This window comes from Cataglyphis hispanica, chromosome 1 (genome assembly GCF_021464435.1).
Source record: "Cataglyphis hispanica isolate Lineage 1 chromosome 1, ULB_Chis1_1.0, whole genome shotgun sequence".
NCBI lineage: Eukaryota > Metazoa > Arthropoda > Insecta > Hymenoptera > Formicidae > Cataglyphis > Cataglyphis hispanica.
The window spans coordinates 5,222,340-5,236,387 of NC_065954.1; the positions used below are offsets into that span (position 1 = coordinate 5,222,340).

Below are 14,048 nucleotides of genomic sequence, written 5' to 3' on the forward strand. Positions count from 1 at the left end.
ATTACAAGCTTATATGATGCTATGCAAAATAAATTTTTTAATATGCCATTTAATGAATGTCAACAAAAATTGAATTGAAAAATTATGAAATTTATAACAAAAATATTTTTCATCTTTTACTTCTCCTTTTTTTATCTTTTATCTCTCTATATTTTAGTATTTTTATACAATTTAATTACGTTATGTATGACAAATTATTAAACACCAAACAACACAATAATACAACTTAAAATATATAAATAAAATATTATAATGTTTTTGCTCTTTCTCTTTAGTCATGAATTAAATACAAAATATATGTATACATATGAGTCTTATTGCTCTATAAATTGGTAGATATATTGTTTGTTATTTGTGCAAACCATATATTTATGCATAATTATTATAGCAATATAAAAGAAAAATAAATGTCTATATCTTTTTTTTCTTACAGTTCTTATGCCATCAGTAACTTATAAAATATGAAATTCATGTAACATATATTCTAATTATTAGTTTTGATTATTGCCAATATTTCGAAATGTGTTTGTTTAAAATTCATATATATCACAATATATTGATTGTTCATTGTTAGCTATTCGCGCGCTGTTATTCAAAAACAAAGATAAGTCAAAAAATCACCTATTTACTGAGAACAATTAGGTGATCCATGTCGAATCAACTTATTATCTGAATAATTCATTAAATTTTTAATCTGTTTTTTTATAACTGTGCAAATTTGCGCTGGCTTGTTGTTCGCGACCTAACTTTCTTCCATTAACTACAAGTACAATCGGAGTTTCAACGCGAATAGATTTGTAGTCAAATTCCTAAAAATATAAAAAATATATTATTGTAAATTCAATAAAATTAATTTTTGTGCGTGTAAAAATGTGCTTATAATACTAACATTATTCATATAGGAGAATTTTTGATGTATGACAAAAGGCTCTGGTATACCAACAGAATCTCCGATCGTAACTCCTCGACCTTTAGCTAGATTGTATACAGTAACAACAATACATGTCTTTTGTTCATCCACAAGACAAAAAGCACTAAATAAAAAAAATTAAGTAATTATTTATTTTAACAAATAAATATTTAAAAAAAAAAAATATTTTTCTACTTTATACACAACAATATGAATACTTACAATGGAACACAATCCGAGTCTTGTATCCAACAAATCACTTTTCCAAATACAACTTTCTCAGTATTCAGTCCAAGAGCTAATTCTTTCAATGGAATTAAATCTAATTTTAAAGATTTTTCTCCAGATGTGTATGAGCCACCTTTGTATGGTCCTAAATGCTTAATATCCAATGCCTATATTTAATCATAAACCTATAAATATGTTTGTTATACCAAAATCATATTGCAATTATTAATATTTTAAATTCTACTAATTATTACTAATTTTTGTCATATATGTACCCGTATCAATTGGCATAATCTTTTTGGTTTTACATGTCCATTGTGATTAATTAAATTTTGAATATCTTTAAGATATTTTAATAATTCATCTCGTTTATTGCATGGTGTTTCCCAAAGGGGATCGAGTGCTATTGCATTTTCAAATGATTGTAATGCTAATTTATATTCTTCTTGATATTTTAGAGCCTACAACAAAATTCCAATTTCAAACATCTAATTAAAAAATGTTAAGTATTAAGATAAAGATTACAAGCTTTAATCTCAACTTACTATTGCCTTATTATAAAACAAATCCGGATTACTTCTTGCAATGATATCTTTCTCCTAAAAAAAAATAATGCAACTTCAATTTTCAAGGAATAAAGTATATGTATTAAATACAATAACATGTAATTAAAGATGAAAGAATAGTTAAATATCCATAACTTACCGCTTGTATGTATGCTGACATGCATAGACGTAAAGTAGTTGGACTTTGTGCAACTGTAAAGAAAGAAGACAAGTAAGAATTTCCTAATATGGCCCAAGAGATTCCATCAGTTGTATCGAGGCTTACAGCTTCTTTAGCATACTCAACTCCTTGTTGAATATTTTTTGTCCGTTGTTCAATAGATGAAGTTTGTTCTTGTCTAAGCACCATTGACAAATTTCGCAAAGATACTTTGTTCCTATCCTGCAAAAAAAAATATATATTATATATACACAATAAATTCTTACAAATTCTAAAGCAAAAAAGTTTTTAAAATTGAAAATAAAGAAAATGTACATGTTGCAAAGCACCAGCAAAACAATTTTTTGCTTGTTTTATATCATCATTCTTCCAATAACATTCCCCTAATTCATTCCACGCTTCTATTAATTTAGGCTCTAATTTCACAGCTTTACTTAAAAGCTCCTCTGCTTGTGGAATAAAACGATCCACTACATTCAAAGCTCTTCCTTTTAAATAATAATATTTTGCACGTGAACCATCAATCTCATATCCTTTACATTCATCAAACTTGCTCAGCGTGTCTTTCATTTCTTTTTCGACATCAGTATTTTTTTTTATTGCTTCATCAATAGAATGTGTTTCAAAGTAGCGATCTCGAAAGAGATACAAGGCTTTCACTTTTTCCTAAAATCAAAATTATAATTAGCAAATATATATATATATATATATCAACAGTAACATGAAATAAATAAATAAATTATACAAAAAGAATATTTAACATACTGTTAACGCTACAATCGGGTCTTCCTTGATGGTATTTGAATTCTTCGCACCTGCAACAACTTTGTCATCTATAATTGCAGACATTTTTCTCAAGTTATACTATGTGATGTGCAGTAAATAAACATTATTCTTTTATGCGTCACATGTCTTTCAGATAGCGGAAAGCTCTATTCATAATTTGTTAAAGTTATATGAATTTTCTCGTGGCATAAAATCATTCCCAAACTGTCAAAGACGATAAGCGTGCGTAAAAATGCGTAAAAATTACGTATTTGACGTATTGTTATGAATGGAGAATACGTAAGAATATATTGCATTCTCACACATGAACATATGACTGCATCTGCATATGACTGATGAACGATTTACTTTTGGTGCGTTCAAAAATTCTACCCATGGGTAGCATTTAATTGATCAATCAGCACAAAGGAGCAAAGATTTCTTGGTTCTGATTGGTCAATTAAACACTACTTTACCCTGCGGATAGGATTTCTGAACGTACCCTTACGGCAGAGATAATTTGTAGCGCCACTTGTGGTAGATGTATGTATTAAATTGCGCGCTTTCGTATTGCAAATGGCGATTCGAAACAAGTAACGTGTCGCGAGTGTGTGTGTAAATTGAGAATAAATTCAGAAAATCTTGAGCAAAAATGAGTTTTGGTAAGTCATTTTTGTATGAATTCTATTTCTCTTTTATCATTTAAGAAATAGAGGTACTTAATTGACTGTAAATCTCAAAATAAACCGCTAAAGGTAGCGAATAAAATAGCGGTTGCACGAAAGCTTAAAGTAACGGTCGCACATACAGCGGAAACTTCAATTAATGTTATAAATTCTTGGGCTATGTTTTACTTGGCAATCGTAATGTTTGTAGGATTATTCCATCCTTGTTGTTTACCAAAAGAAAATACTCGCGAGTGTTTCAATTACCAAGTGGAACGTAGCTTTAAAAGATAAAAATTCTTGGCTCCTTTTCTACCCTGATTAATTCAAACGCATGCAAAACGTTATTACGTTGTGATATCAAAACAAGTAATGAACATTTATACTCTGTCTAAAAGTCTAGGTAGAGAATAATATCCGTCTGTTATTTGTGTGGTCGTTATCTAAACTGACAATGAGTAAAAAATATAAGCACATAATATATATAACATGTATGCTGTGCTCACATACTAATATATTTTTTTATCAGTATTTTTTTTCTTTGGAATTTTACATGTTTGCTCTGATTGATTTGTATAATTTAATTATAATAAATTATTTCATCGATTATTTACTTACAGATACTGGGTGAATACTTGCAGAAGTTCGACAGCGGTGAGTGCTGAATATTACTATTTTCAAAATCTACGTTGCAAATAATTAGTATAGCCTACTTAGGTTGCAAAGGCTATAAATATAAAATATTTATATCTCTCTTTTCTAAAAAAATAAAAAATAGAAAGAAATTTTATATTTTTAGACAAATAAAAAATAATTTAATAAAAATAATAATGAAAGATTTCAAAACACATTATCCAATATGCCAATATGTCAATAAATTAATAGCTACAAATTCATTTCATTCTTGCTGTTAATTAAACTGATTAAGTTGGTATGCAGGAAAACAGATTTTATATTATCATAATAAAAACAAGTAAATATAAAAGTTATATTATTTATAAGCTCCATATAAACATTTTTATATTAATCAAATATTTGAATAGCAAACTTATTTATTTTGTATCAAATCGCCGGATACGATGTGGCAATTATATCCTTAAAATAATTGTATATCCCAGACTTTTTTCCTGTGTTACGTATTTGCAAAGATTCTTTAATTATAAAATTATTAAAAGTTATCTTTTTGTTATGTGATAATTAATTCATAGAAAAGCGTTGCAAATCAATTAAAATTTGCACATATTTAGAAAATTATTTATTTAACAAGATATTGAATAAATTAACAATAATAGTTAATTAAAACTCATTAAATAATTTTTTTACATAAGAATTATCTTTGTTATTATATATAGCAACTTTTTAAATAATATGTAATAATTTTTAATAATATTAGTTTCTCATTTTGTAATCGATTTTTTCTAGTAAAATATCACGTATATTTGGCGTTTGCAACGTTTTTCAATTAGTATCTTAACATATCTAAGGCGGATTGAAGATGATGTAGGTAAGTGGCATATCTATATGACATAAGTGTGGTTACATCTTGATACAAAATATACATATACACATACATACACGCAGTAGTACAAAGTTACAAATATAATCTCATAATATCACCTTTCTGTTATATGTTTTTTTTCTCATTTTTATTGCAATATGTTAAGCATGAGATTTTGATTTATATTCTTATCTTATTTTTTTTTTAAGTAATTTAAGTAATATGAATAATATCAGGCGGATGTGTCCATTATAAAAATTTATTTTCAAAATACTTTTGCATTTGCAGTGTTTCTCAGATTTATTATGTTATTTGGCAAATACGTGTCGTCTATTGTGGCGAACGTGCCGTCGTCGTTTCATGCACGTAGCGCAACACTTTTCTCGCACAATCGATGATGTATCACACATGCGTTTGTAGTTTGCACACGACGGAGCTATGCTATCCTTGCAATCTGAAAAAGATAAAAATACATACATATAACAAAATATATATATATATATATATATATATATATATATATATATATATATATATTAGTCATCCGCGCGCGCGCGCGCGCGCGTGTGGTGTGTGTGTATGTATGTGACCACACAAATATAATAATTTATAATAACTTGATGAAAAAGTAAATAAATCCACAGGTACATTATTCATGTGCGTTATCGTAAAAAAATTAGACAATGTTTTAAACTTTTCTTTGTACGTATTATAAAAAAGCAAACTGACATTATAAGTGAAAAAATTTAATTGATTAAATTTGATACGCAAATCTTGAGAATTCATTGCATATGCTAATGATATTATTACGGAGATTAGAATACTTTAATAATAAGTATTTATATGCGCATGGATTGGATGCATCATATATACATGCAAATTAAGCGAAGTAACGTGTGATCTCATAAAGCAAGTCGTTACAAACCATAGTTTTCTCGTATAAATTCTCATTTCTCGACGCTTTTGGATAAGGGCATATTCTGCAACTTTGGACAAGCTAAACGCTCTGTAACCTAACTAGCATAACTTAGAATTACATGTGGCTACGTGTTCTAATTCTCTCGACTCCATTACTATTCTGTTAGATTGCCTCAAACTTCCATTCGACATCAATTATTGGCGCGACGCAAATGTGAGTTTAACTTTTAAATATCACACGAGAAGTATAATTATTAATATTATTAAATGTATGTATTTGTAAATTATCTTATCTTATCTTAATTTAATAATCCTTTTATGAAGATTTTAAAAATATACTGCGATATTGCAATATTACAAATTTTGCAAGATATGACAATTCTCTGTATAAAAAAAAAAAATAAAATTTTGTAGAAAATGCACAAGGAAGACTTTTGAGAATTAAATTTAACTATGCAGATGTAATTACCATTGGTACATTGCCGTCGATAATAACAGCGCTTTATATCAAACGGTCTTCTGAAAAGATTGCAGTCGTCAGAGAGCAAATTTGTCGCGCGATCACGACATTGTACTTCTCTATATTTGATTCCAGACTTTATGAGGCAAGTCGCGTTGCAACTTCCCCAATTTCCTGAAATTAAGATTAATAAACAATCTTACATAAAGAGATCTTCGTCTTAACAAATATTTAACAATCTTGACAGAGAAGTTCGCTTCTAATAAATGACAAATTCTCATCATAGTCGTCTTTCATTATTATTCAAAAGTGCCGCTAGCTCTCATGTAATATTATAATAATGTTTCTCAATGAGATTCTACAAACATATTTTAGGTAACATATTTAAGTATTCCATAATATTTCTACGAACTATACAAATAAAATCTTAATTTTAAATAAATAAAATATTTGTTTAAATAAGTTTAACTTTTTAATTTTAATTAGAAGAAATTTATATATTAAAAAAGAAAACACATTCTTTGTACTATAATATATCACATCAATTGTAGCTTACCGGTGATCCATTTTCCACTGTAACAGTCCTCGATACTAGTTGGTTTGTTATCCGGATTACAATCGCCCGGCACGGAACAGGTGACTTTCCTGTTCCTCTTGCCATTCGAACAGTGACTCCACTTCGATACCGTCCACTTCGACTTAGTGTTGTACATGGAATTGTCCGGGTTCTCGTCGACGACGTTGTCGAACTCGAGGATCTCCGGCTCCTCCGTGGTGAGGCTGTCGACTATCGTAATACCGTCTTGTTCGTTCAGACTGATATTGTAGAATGACATGTCCTTGTTGTCGGCGTATACGAATAGTGGTATTTCCGAGGTGGGCCCGCATGGCGGCAAATCGGGGCACGGTTCCACTTCTTCGGGTCGTATGTTCTTATCGCAATCGCGATCGGGTAGTGCCAAGTCTGATCGATCGGTACCGGCACCGGAGAACACGCACATGACCGATCTCTTGCGCAGCGCGCTATCACCGCATGTAACAGGACACATCTGCCATGGGCCCACCCACCATCTAAAATGTTGCAAATCTTTTTTTTTACACTTCTTATCTAATACATAAAAAATCTTTGGATTATGTTATGTTCAACTATAATTATTTTATAAGATTGAATCAATAGAGAGAATTTCTCCATCATAGAGTAAGAACACAGAAAAGGTGGAAGTCGAAAATTGAATAAAGTTTTATTCGATCGCTTCGAAAATTCCCGTTATGAGATAACAATGTTCTTCAAAGTTCTTCGAATTTTGTTACAATCATTTATTGAATTCAAAGTTAGAGTTTACCTTGCGGGGCACGGATTCGAATTGCATTCGCGTGACTTCGGTTCCGGCTTCTCTATACCATCGCAGAAATGATCCTCAACGGTACCGCTTTTCTTTTCGCGACAGATTGCGTGCGAAGTTTGTGTGCCACCGCCGCAAGTGACCGTACAGAGAGTCCAATCGGAAGATACCCATGAATATTCTGGAGCTCGATCAGGCTTCTTTTTCGGTACGGTGTATTCATAACGTAGTCCGAAATTGCGATAATGACCTCTGTAAATTAACTGAAATAATAAAGCTTGATAATTATTAATAATGACAGCCAAAAATGAAAGTTGTTTTATTAAATTATTAAATTTATTAAATTATTTATTAAATTATCAAATTATTAAATTATTACTACAAATTATAAATTATTATTATTATATTAAATTAAAGCTTATTGGGAACTGTGAACTTGACATGTATATATAATACATATAGAAAATTTTCAATCATGAAAATTTGCACGCAGGAAATAAATATATAAAATCTTTTTTATTTTGAACTACTTAAATATTGCATTTTGTATTTATTGAGATAATATATTACATAGACTGCAATATCTTCTTTGATAGGTCCTGGAATTCTAATCTTTTCTCTGTCTCGATCACGTTCATATAAAGCTGGCGTGCCGGCCACTTCGTACTCGCCCGCTAAAGTGATCTGCCTGTCCAATCAGAAATTCATCAGAGTTTAAGATTATATTCATATTAATATTACGAAAATTTTCAATTCATTCAATTTTCAAATGTTCATCAAAGTGTAACTAGTGTCACTGTGTAATAATTCTTTTTCCATTGTTCGATAAAAATATATGTACAATGTAGACAAGTGATACGATAAAGCATAGATTATAGCCATGTTAACTTTGTAATCTCAATTATATTTAAATTCCGCGATTAACTGCCTTATTACACGGATTTTGCGATCTGAATTATACGCACCGTTTTCCATTTAGAAAATATTTGTCGGAATTCGGCACGCCGATGCCAATGTAATTTTTACTGTTACCGATCTCTTCGATCTTAATATTTCGAGAACCGGACGGAATGACAATGACTTCCTTGTACCCGGGACCATCGTTTTTATCATAAACGCCGCTGGTGGTCTCGCATTGAGTACCATCGCCATGACAAATTCCACAGCGATCTTCCGTAGCATCGGAATCCACCATCCAATCACAACCGACTTTCTAAAAAAAAAAATCTTAATTTTTTAATGCTCAAAATTTTTTTCAAAACATTAAATAAGAGATTTAAATTAAAAAATTTAAACATTAAAAATTTTTTTGAAAGTAATTTTTTTTTAAAGAACACTGACTCTGCATATGCCAGCAATGCACATGTCCCTGGTACCAACATTGCATGGTGTACCGTCGAGAGCAGCCTCTCCCCAAGGGACGATTACGCTTTCCTCTGTATCAGTGCAATAAAGCTCGCAAGGCTCCGCTAAATGAGAAGGTGTAAATCAAATTTCGCGTCATAATTAAATGTTTGAATCATTACATGATTTGGATATTTCTAATCCGTTTTGCATTTTATAACAGATATTGAATAATGCAAATAATTACATTTTATTTTACCGTGTAAAACAATTTTATTGTTATATATATGCATGTATTCTGATAAATCAATAATTAATGCGTGCATTTTGAAAAACCGTAAAGATTCAAATAGTAGAATTCAAATTTTAGATTTATGTATATAATTGCGGAAGAAAATTTTGTGCATTAAACAACGTTTAAAAGTTTACTTACTTTGGTCAAAATATGGCAGCCAAGTATAATTCTTTCCCTTGTATTCTTTGCCATCATAGTTGCTGCACTGAATCGCACGGAAACTCGGCGTACCTTCCGGACAAGACTGCGTGTTGCAGATTTTATAGCGGCGTCTCTCGCCTATACAAAACTTTCCGCCGTGCGCGGGTTCCGGATGATCGCATTTCCTCTCGACTATCGAGACACCGGCGCCGCAAGTTCTTGAGCACTCGCTCCATGATCCCCATTCGCCCCAACCGCCGTCAATTTGCCGCGGTCGATCGACGATAGGTACACATTCCTGATTTTGACACCACTACGAAGGGCGACGTAAAAATGTATTTAAGAAATTTTAATATTTTGGATGGTATTAGCTTACTTGCCTATCTAGATAAATCTAAATAGTAATTTAAATAATGGCAAAAATATTTTATAAAAACAGATTATTATTAAGAGAATTTGAATTTACCATGTGTTTCCCACAATGTGTTCCCGGAGCTGCCGGATGCAACATAGTAGTGCAGGAACCGTCCACGATGCACCATAGTTTCGAGCAGATCTGAAATCATAAGCGTTCATAAATCTTTAAATCGTGGTTATTTAAATCAAGCCGGTTAAATTCAGGTCGGCAAAATTTATTATCAACGATCTTTTACCTCGTGCAACGGAGAACAAACAGAAGCTTCTCTTACGCCGAACTGCAGCCTGCATTGATGCTCGGCATTATACATTGCACCGGGTGGCAAATCCGGATACGCGTAGTCATTGCCCGCAGGCTCGTCTTCTAAGCAATCGCCTTTTCCTTGACTAAAAAATTCCGGGAATCACATAATACATATATACATACATATATATATATATATATATATATATATATATATATATATATATATATCCTTGTTTTCGTTATGTAGAAAATACAGAGATTGCAGAATTAATTGCTAAATTAATTAAATTTTTTATTGAAATATCTCTTATTTACTCCAAAAAGTTTGTGATATCTCTCCTAGAACATCTGGACCAGGCTACTCCAACAGCGTCTACCTCAAAAGTTGGCGTCATTACATGTAAAGTATCGCCTTCACGTTTACTGCAGCCGATTTTTTCCGTGTCATGATACATTCCAAAACTAAACAGAATATACAGCATGTATTTAAAATTAACTCATGCCCAGAGATAAATGCAGATATTATTGCATTGAAAATTTTAAATAATTATTTTTAAATTTTTACATAAAATATTTAATCTATTTCATATTTCACATATTAAAAATTATTCGACGTTTTTCTTATTTCGATACAATTTGCCATTTGCTTACTTATGTCCCAATTCATGCGTGATTGTATGCGCCAATGTGATCCCATTATCCTCGTTGACGCTGCAACTACGATCCGGTTGGCACATACCAGCAACGTGAGCCACTCCCAAAGTGCTGCAAGGGGTATTCGCACGCGAACAAATGTCCTCTCTCGTCACTAGAATCGCTACATCGTGATGATTCGGGTGTGAATCATCACCGGGATTCAATTTCTGCTGCCATTTGCAGAAATTGTATAGAGTTCTGTCCGCGTTTATCGCGATGTCCAGCCCTTGCTAGGGCAGAAATGGTTAATTTCGAGTAATTGCTTTCGAGTAATCTCGATACTATCATTGCGTGTTTATCACGCTTGATTGCGAGTAAAAGCGACTTTAAGCGTAACGTAGGTACCTCTGTGTCTTCTTCCTCGACAAGAATAATTCTGACCACTACGATGTTGATGAAATTGCCGATGGTGGGGTCGAGATAGAGCGCGGACACCATATTCATGATTGTCAGGAGATAAGTTTCCACATCGCCATCCTGGTGAAAAGCCATCATCGTCATGTCAGCGACGACAAGAACCTCGACATGACGCGGAGTACTGATCGATCTCTTGGAACGATGCCATTTCGCTTGATGATGTTTCCTTCGCCCACGGCCTTGAACTTGGACGAGGCCTGGTTGAGTTTGCCATTCGAGCCGCGTCTCTGTCAATCGACGCGGTTCTGTCGGATATTTCACGTGCTGTCATGATCAATTCCTAATTTTTTTTTTTAGTCTGTGCTTTACCGTCAGTTTATTTGCTGCGGAGTCAACAATCTTAAATATTGCTAAAAATATGCAAAAATATACGCGCGATCCTTATCAATCGATCAAGATAGATAGTAGCTTCCACACTGTGGAGCGCTTTAACACCGCGGCTGATTTATGCAGATTGGCAGATTGTAGGTCTGTAATTAAGATTTCATTTGGTCCATCCGATAGATCGGCAAGCTTGCCGAAATGAATACTCATTGTAGTTAATTACGGGTTTGTAACGAATTGGATTATGCCCTCATGGGCAATGCGCTTCATTATATAGAGGAATGAATCAACCGAACGATCTTAGTTCTCTATATCGGTGTGCTCGTGCATGTTTCATCCGCTGAAATGCGGGAACGTCAAAACGAGTGGCTAGATCGTATCTCGAAGTTGTGCCAAAGACTGGCATGGCCAGTAATTTCGTACGATTCAAGCGAATTAGGTCGGGTTAATCAACTTGTTTTGCAATATCGTTCAAATCATGAACAAATCAATTATCGATGCTTTCATACATGTAACATATATGCAGGGAATAATTACAATAATCTTACAATAAATTATGAAATTATTATGAAGTAGCTAATAGAAGCTAATAGAATAATAAAGCTAATAATTAATCGAACAAAAGATATTAGAAATTAGTTTTAAGAGGATCATTGTAATCCTCTCTATTACTACTATATATTTCAATATTCCTGCGCGAGATTATACTCTTTTTCTCGTCCAAGCTATTTTTCTTCCTGCTCGGATATTATCGTCGACGAAAAATAAAGGACAGACAAAGCGTCGATGACACGCCCACGTTCCGTACCACGGTGCGTCCAATTACATTATACGCGCAGACACATAAATACATGCGATACATATTACAAGAGAGGGCGAGAGAGCAAGGTAGGTGTAGAATGGCGATGCGTGCGGGGGAGAGTGCGGGGGAGTGCGCGAGGGAGCGCGCGGTTGTAGGACGCGCGGGCGAAAGTCGAAATAGGAACAAGAAGAAGGTGTCTGTTCTCACCGCGGGTGCCGCAGTTTCTCTCCTGTTTCCTCTTCTTTTTGCGCCGTCGCCTGCTGCGGCCGCCGGCGCCGATCTCGATCTGCTGTTGCTGCTGCTCGGCCGAGCGCCGAAAGACGAGGTGAGGCCGGCCCCCGGGGGCCGTCGGGCCTCTACAGACCGACGAGCGAGCACCGGCGCCTAAATCGTCGGTCGTCATTTCGTCGGTCGACGACGTGCCGCGTTTTTCTTCCAGAGACACGGCGACTGGTTCCAGCCAGAACTCGCCGTGGTCGCCGTGCAGCATACCCGCCTGAAACACAAAACCGGGTCTCATGTTACTCAGGCACACAGAGAGCCGGTGGGATTCTCGTCGTGACGTCTCCCGGCGATGCCGTATACGAATGGGCCGTTTAGCTCGAAAGTGGCGCGTATGTCATTCTGAAAAACTTGTTAACTCTTCACGGCGAGTGCGTTGCCTCGATACTTTTTAATTTCCGCGCGTATTATTTCGCGACTAAGTATTATTTTTGCATAATAAAGCGTGCGCTTAAGCGTTGAAAATTTATATGAATGTACTTGGAAAATTAACATTATATCAATCATCGTAAACGTTGCGGCACGAAGCTCATTACATACAAAATCTAAGTATTTTGGAATATTTATACTTCATATTTTATATATACATATATTTGAAACTTTTTAGTGTAGTCATTTACAATTAGAATAGAACAAATCATGATCTTCAGCGTGGCCATAGTCAACTGATGGGCACGAAAAATAACAGACTTGCGAGGGCGTATCTCTTCGCAATTATGCGCGAATATCGCTCCAACGGCAACGATATGCGAAAATATTGATACGATATATGAGATCATAAACGAAGTTATGAAAGCGAAGCTACTGGACTGGAGATAATGCGTATTCAGCGCGAGGTAGCAGCTAGATATTAATATTATATAAGTATGCTTCTCTTCTCTTAAGCACTTGGAAATTGAGTTTCCACCGAGTTGGTTTATATCAGCGTACGCTGCCGAGTATATATATTATGCTTAGTTCCCATGAAATGTAAGCACAGCTCCAACGTGGAAAGGGACACCGCTCGATATCGCGAGAACAGAGAGACGTTAATGTAAAACTTATTGGAACTTGCCGCTCATTATTTCAGCCATCAATCGCTATCTGACAGGAAACGGCGAGACTTGTCAGTGGCCACGGATGATTAATGCCGTGACGTAGCTGCGGGCGTGCTAATCTGCCGCATGATCAACATCGGTTGGCATTATTCTATTTCTTGTTCTAAAGGTGTTAGAGTTCGGACCTCCGACGGCGCGCCAAGCGTCATGGAACAAGTATTTCAAAGGTTCGTGTGATCGGTATAAAAAGAAAAAGGAGAAGAGGTTTCGAGATTAAGAAAGGTTGAAAGTTGTAGCAAAATAACATTCGCATATCTCGGCTAATTTTTGAAATAATAAAAGTTTTTATACAATTATTAGAGAAATATATAAAATAAACTTTTCTCTCTTTATATGTATATATATATATATATATAAAAGTTTTATTAATAAAGCGAGAAAAGTACATTATAATCATTTAGAGAAAGATACATTATAATCATTATATTAAAAATTCAATCTTTATTGTGAATTATTTGGTGAAAAATTTGGTG

The 14,048-nt window shown here is 33.7% G+C and overlaps 2 protein-coding genes across 6 annotated transcripts in view; both read right to left on the minus strand.

Moving 5' to 3' along the window:
- Positions 1 to 5: 5 nt before the first annotated feature.
- LOC126850667 (tetratricopeptide repeat protein 5-like) lies at positions 6 to 3,009 on the minus strand. Its single transcript, XM_050593896.1, has 8 exons — positions 2,630 to 3,009; positions 2,180 to 2,530; positions 1,844 to 2,086; positions 1,684 to 1,737; positions 1,414 to 1,599; positions 1,133 to 1,305; positions 890 to 1,034; positions 6 to 809 (listed from the first exon to the last, which is right to left on the minus strand). Exons 1-8 carry the CDS (start codon positions 2,711 to 2,713, stop codon positions 690 to 692), a joined length of 1,356 nt encoding a protein of 451 aa, XP_050449853.1. The 5' UTR covers positions 2,714 to 3,009; the 3' UTR covers positions 6 to 689.
- A 1,287-nt stretch (positions 3,010 to 4,296) lies between these two features.
- LOC126849671 (A disintegrin and metalloproteinase with thrombospondin motifs 7) overlaps positions 4,297 to 14,048 on the minus strand; it is a 42,477-nt gene continuing 32,725 nt past the window's right edge. For 4 of the 5 annotated variants that reach the window (XM_050591765.1, XM_050591735.1, XM_050591745.1 and 1 more), the window contains exons 4-17: positions 12,404 to 12,692; positions 10,999 to 11,315; positions 10,609 to 10,883; positions 10,273 to 10,419; positions 9,947 to 10,097; positions 9,760 to 9,849; positions 9,291 to 9,606; positions 8,855 to 8,982; positions 8,479 to 8,726; positions 8,084 to 8,201; positions 7,514 to 7,776; positions 6,727 to 7,241; positions 6,180 to 6,344; positions 4,297 to 5,246 (exon numbers count right to left, since the gene is read on the minus strand). In XM_050591765.1, coding sequence (XP_050447722.1) covers positions 5,101 to 5,246; positions 6,180 to 6,344; positions 6,727 to 7,241; positions 7,514 to 7,776; positions 8,084 to 8,201; positions 8,479 to 8,726; positions 8,855 to 8,982; positions 9,291 to 9,606; positions 9,760 to 9,849; positions 9,947 to 10,097; positions 10,273 to 10,419; positions 10,609 to 10,883; positions 10,999 to 11,315; positions 12,404 to 12,692 — 3,168 coding nt within the window. In that variant the 3' untranslated portion in view covers positions 4,297 to 5,100. Of the gene's footprint in view, positions 5,247 to 6,179; positions 6,345 to 6,726; positions 7,242 to 7,513; positions 7,777 to 8,083; positions 8,202 to 8,478; positions 8,727 to 8,854; positions 8,983 to 9,290; positions 9,607 to 9,759; positions 9,850 to 9,946; positions 10,098 to 10,272; positions 10,420 to 10,608; positions 10,884 to 10,998; positions 11,316 to 12,403; positions 12,693 to 13,532; positions 13,679 to 14,048 lie in introns of all 5 variants that reach the window. The other variant, XM_050591775.1, reaches the window with a different exon arrangement.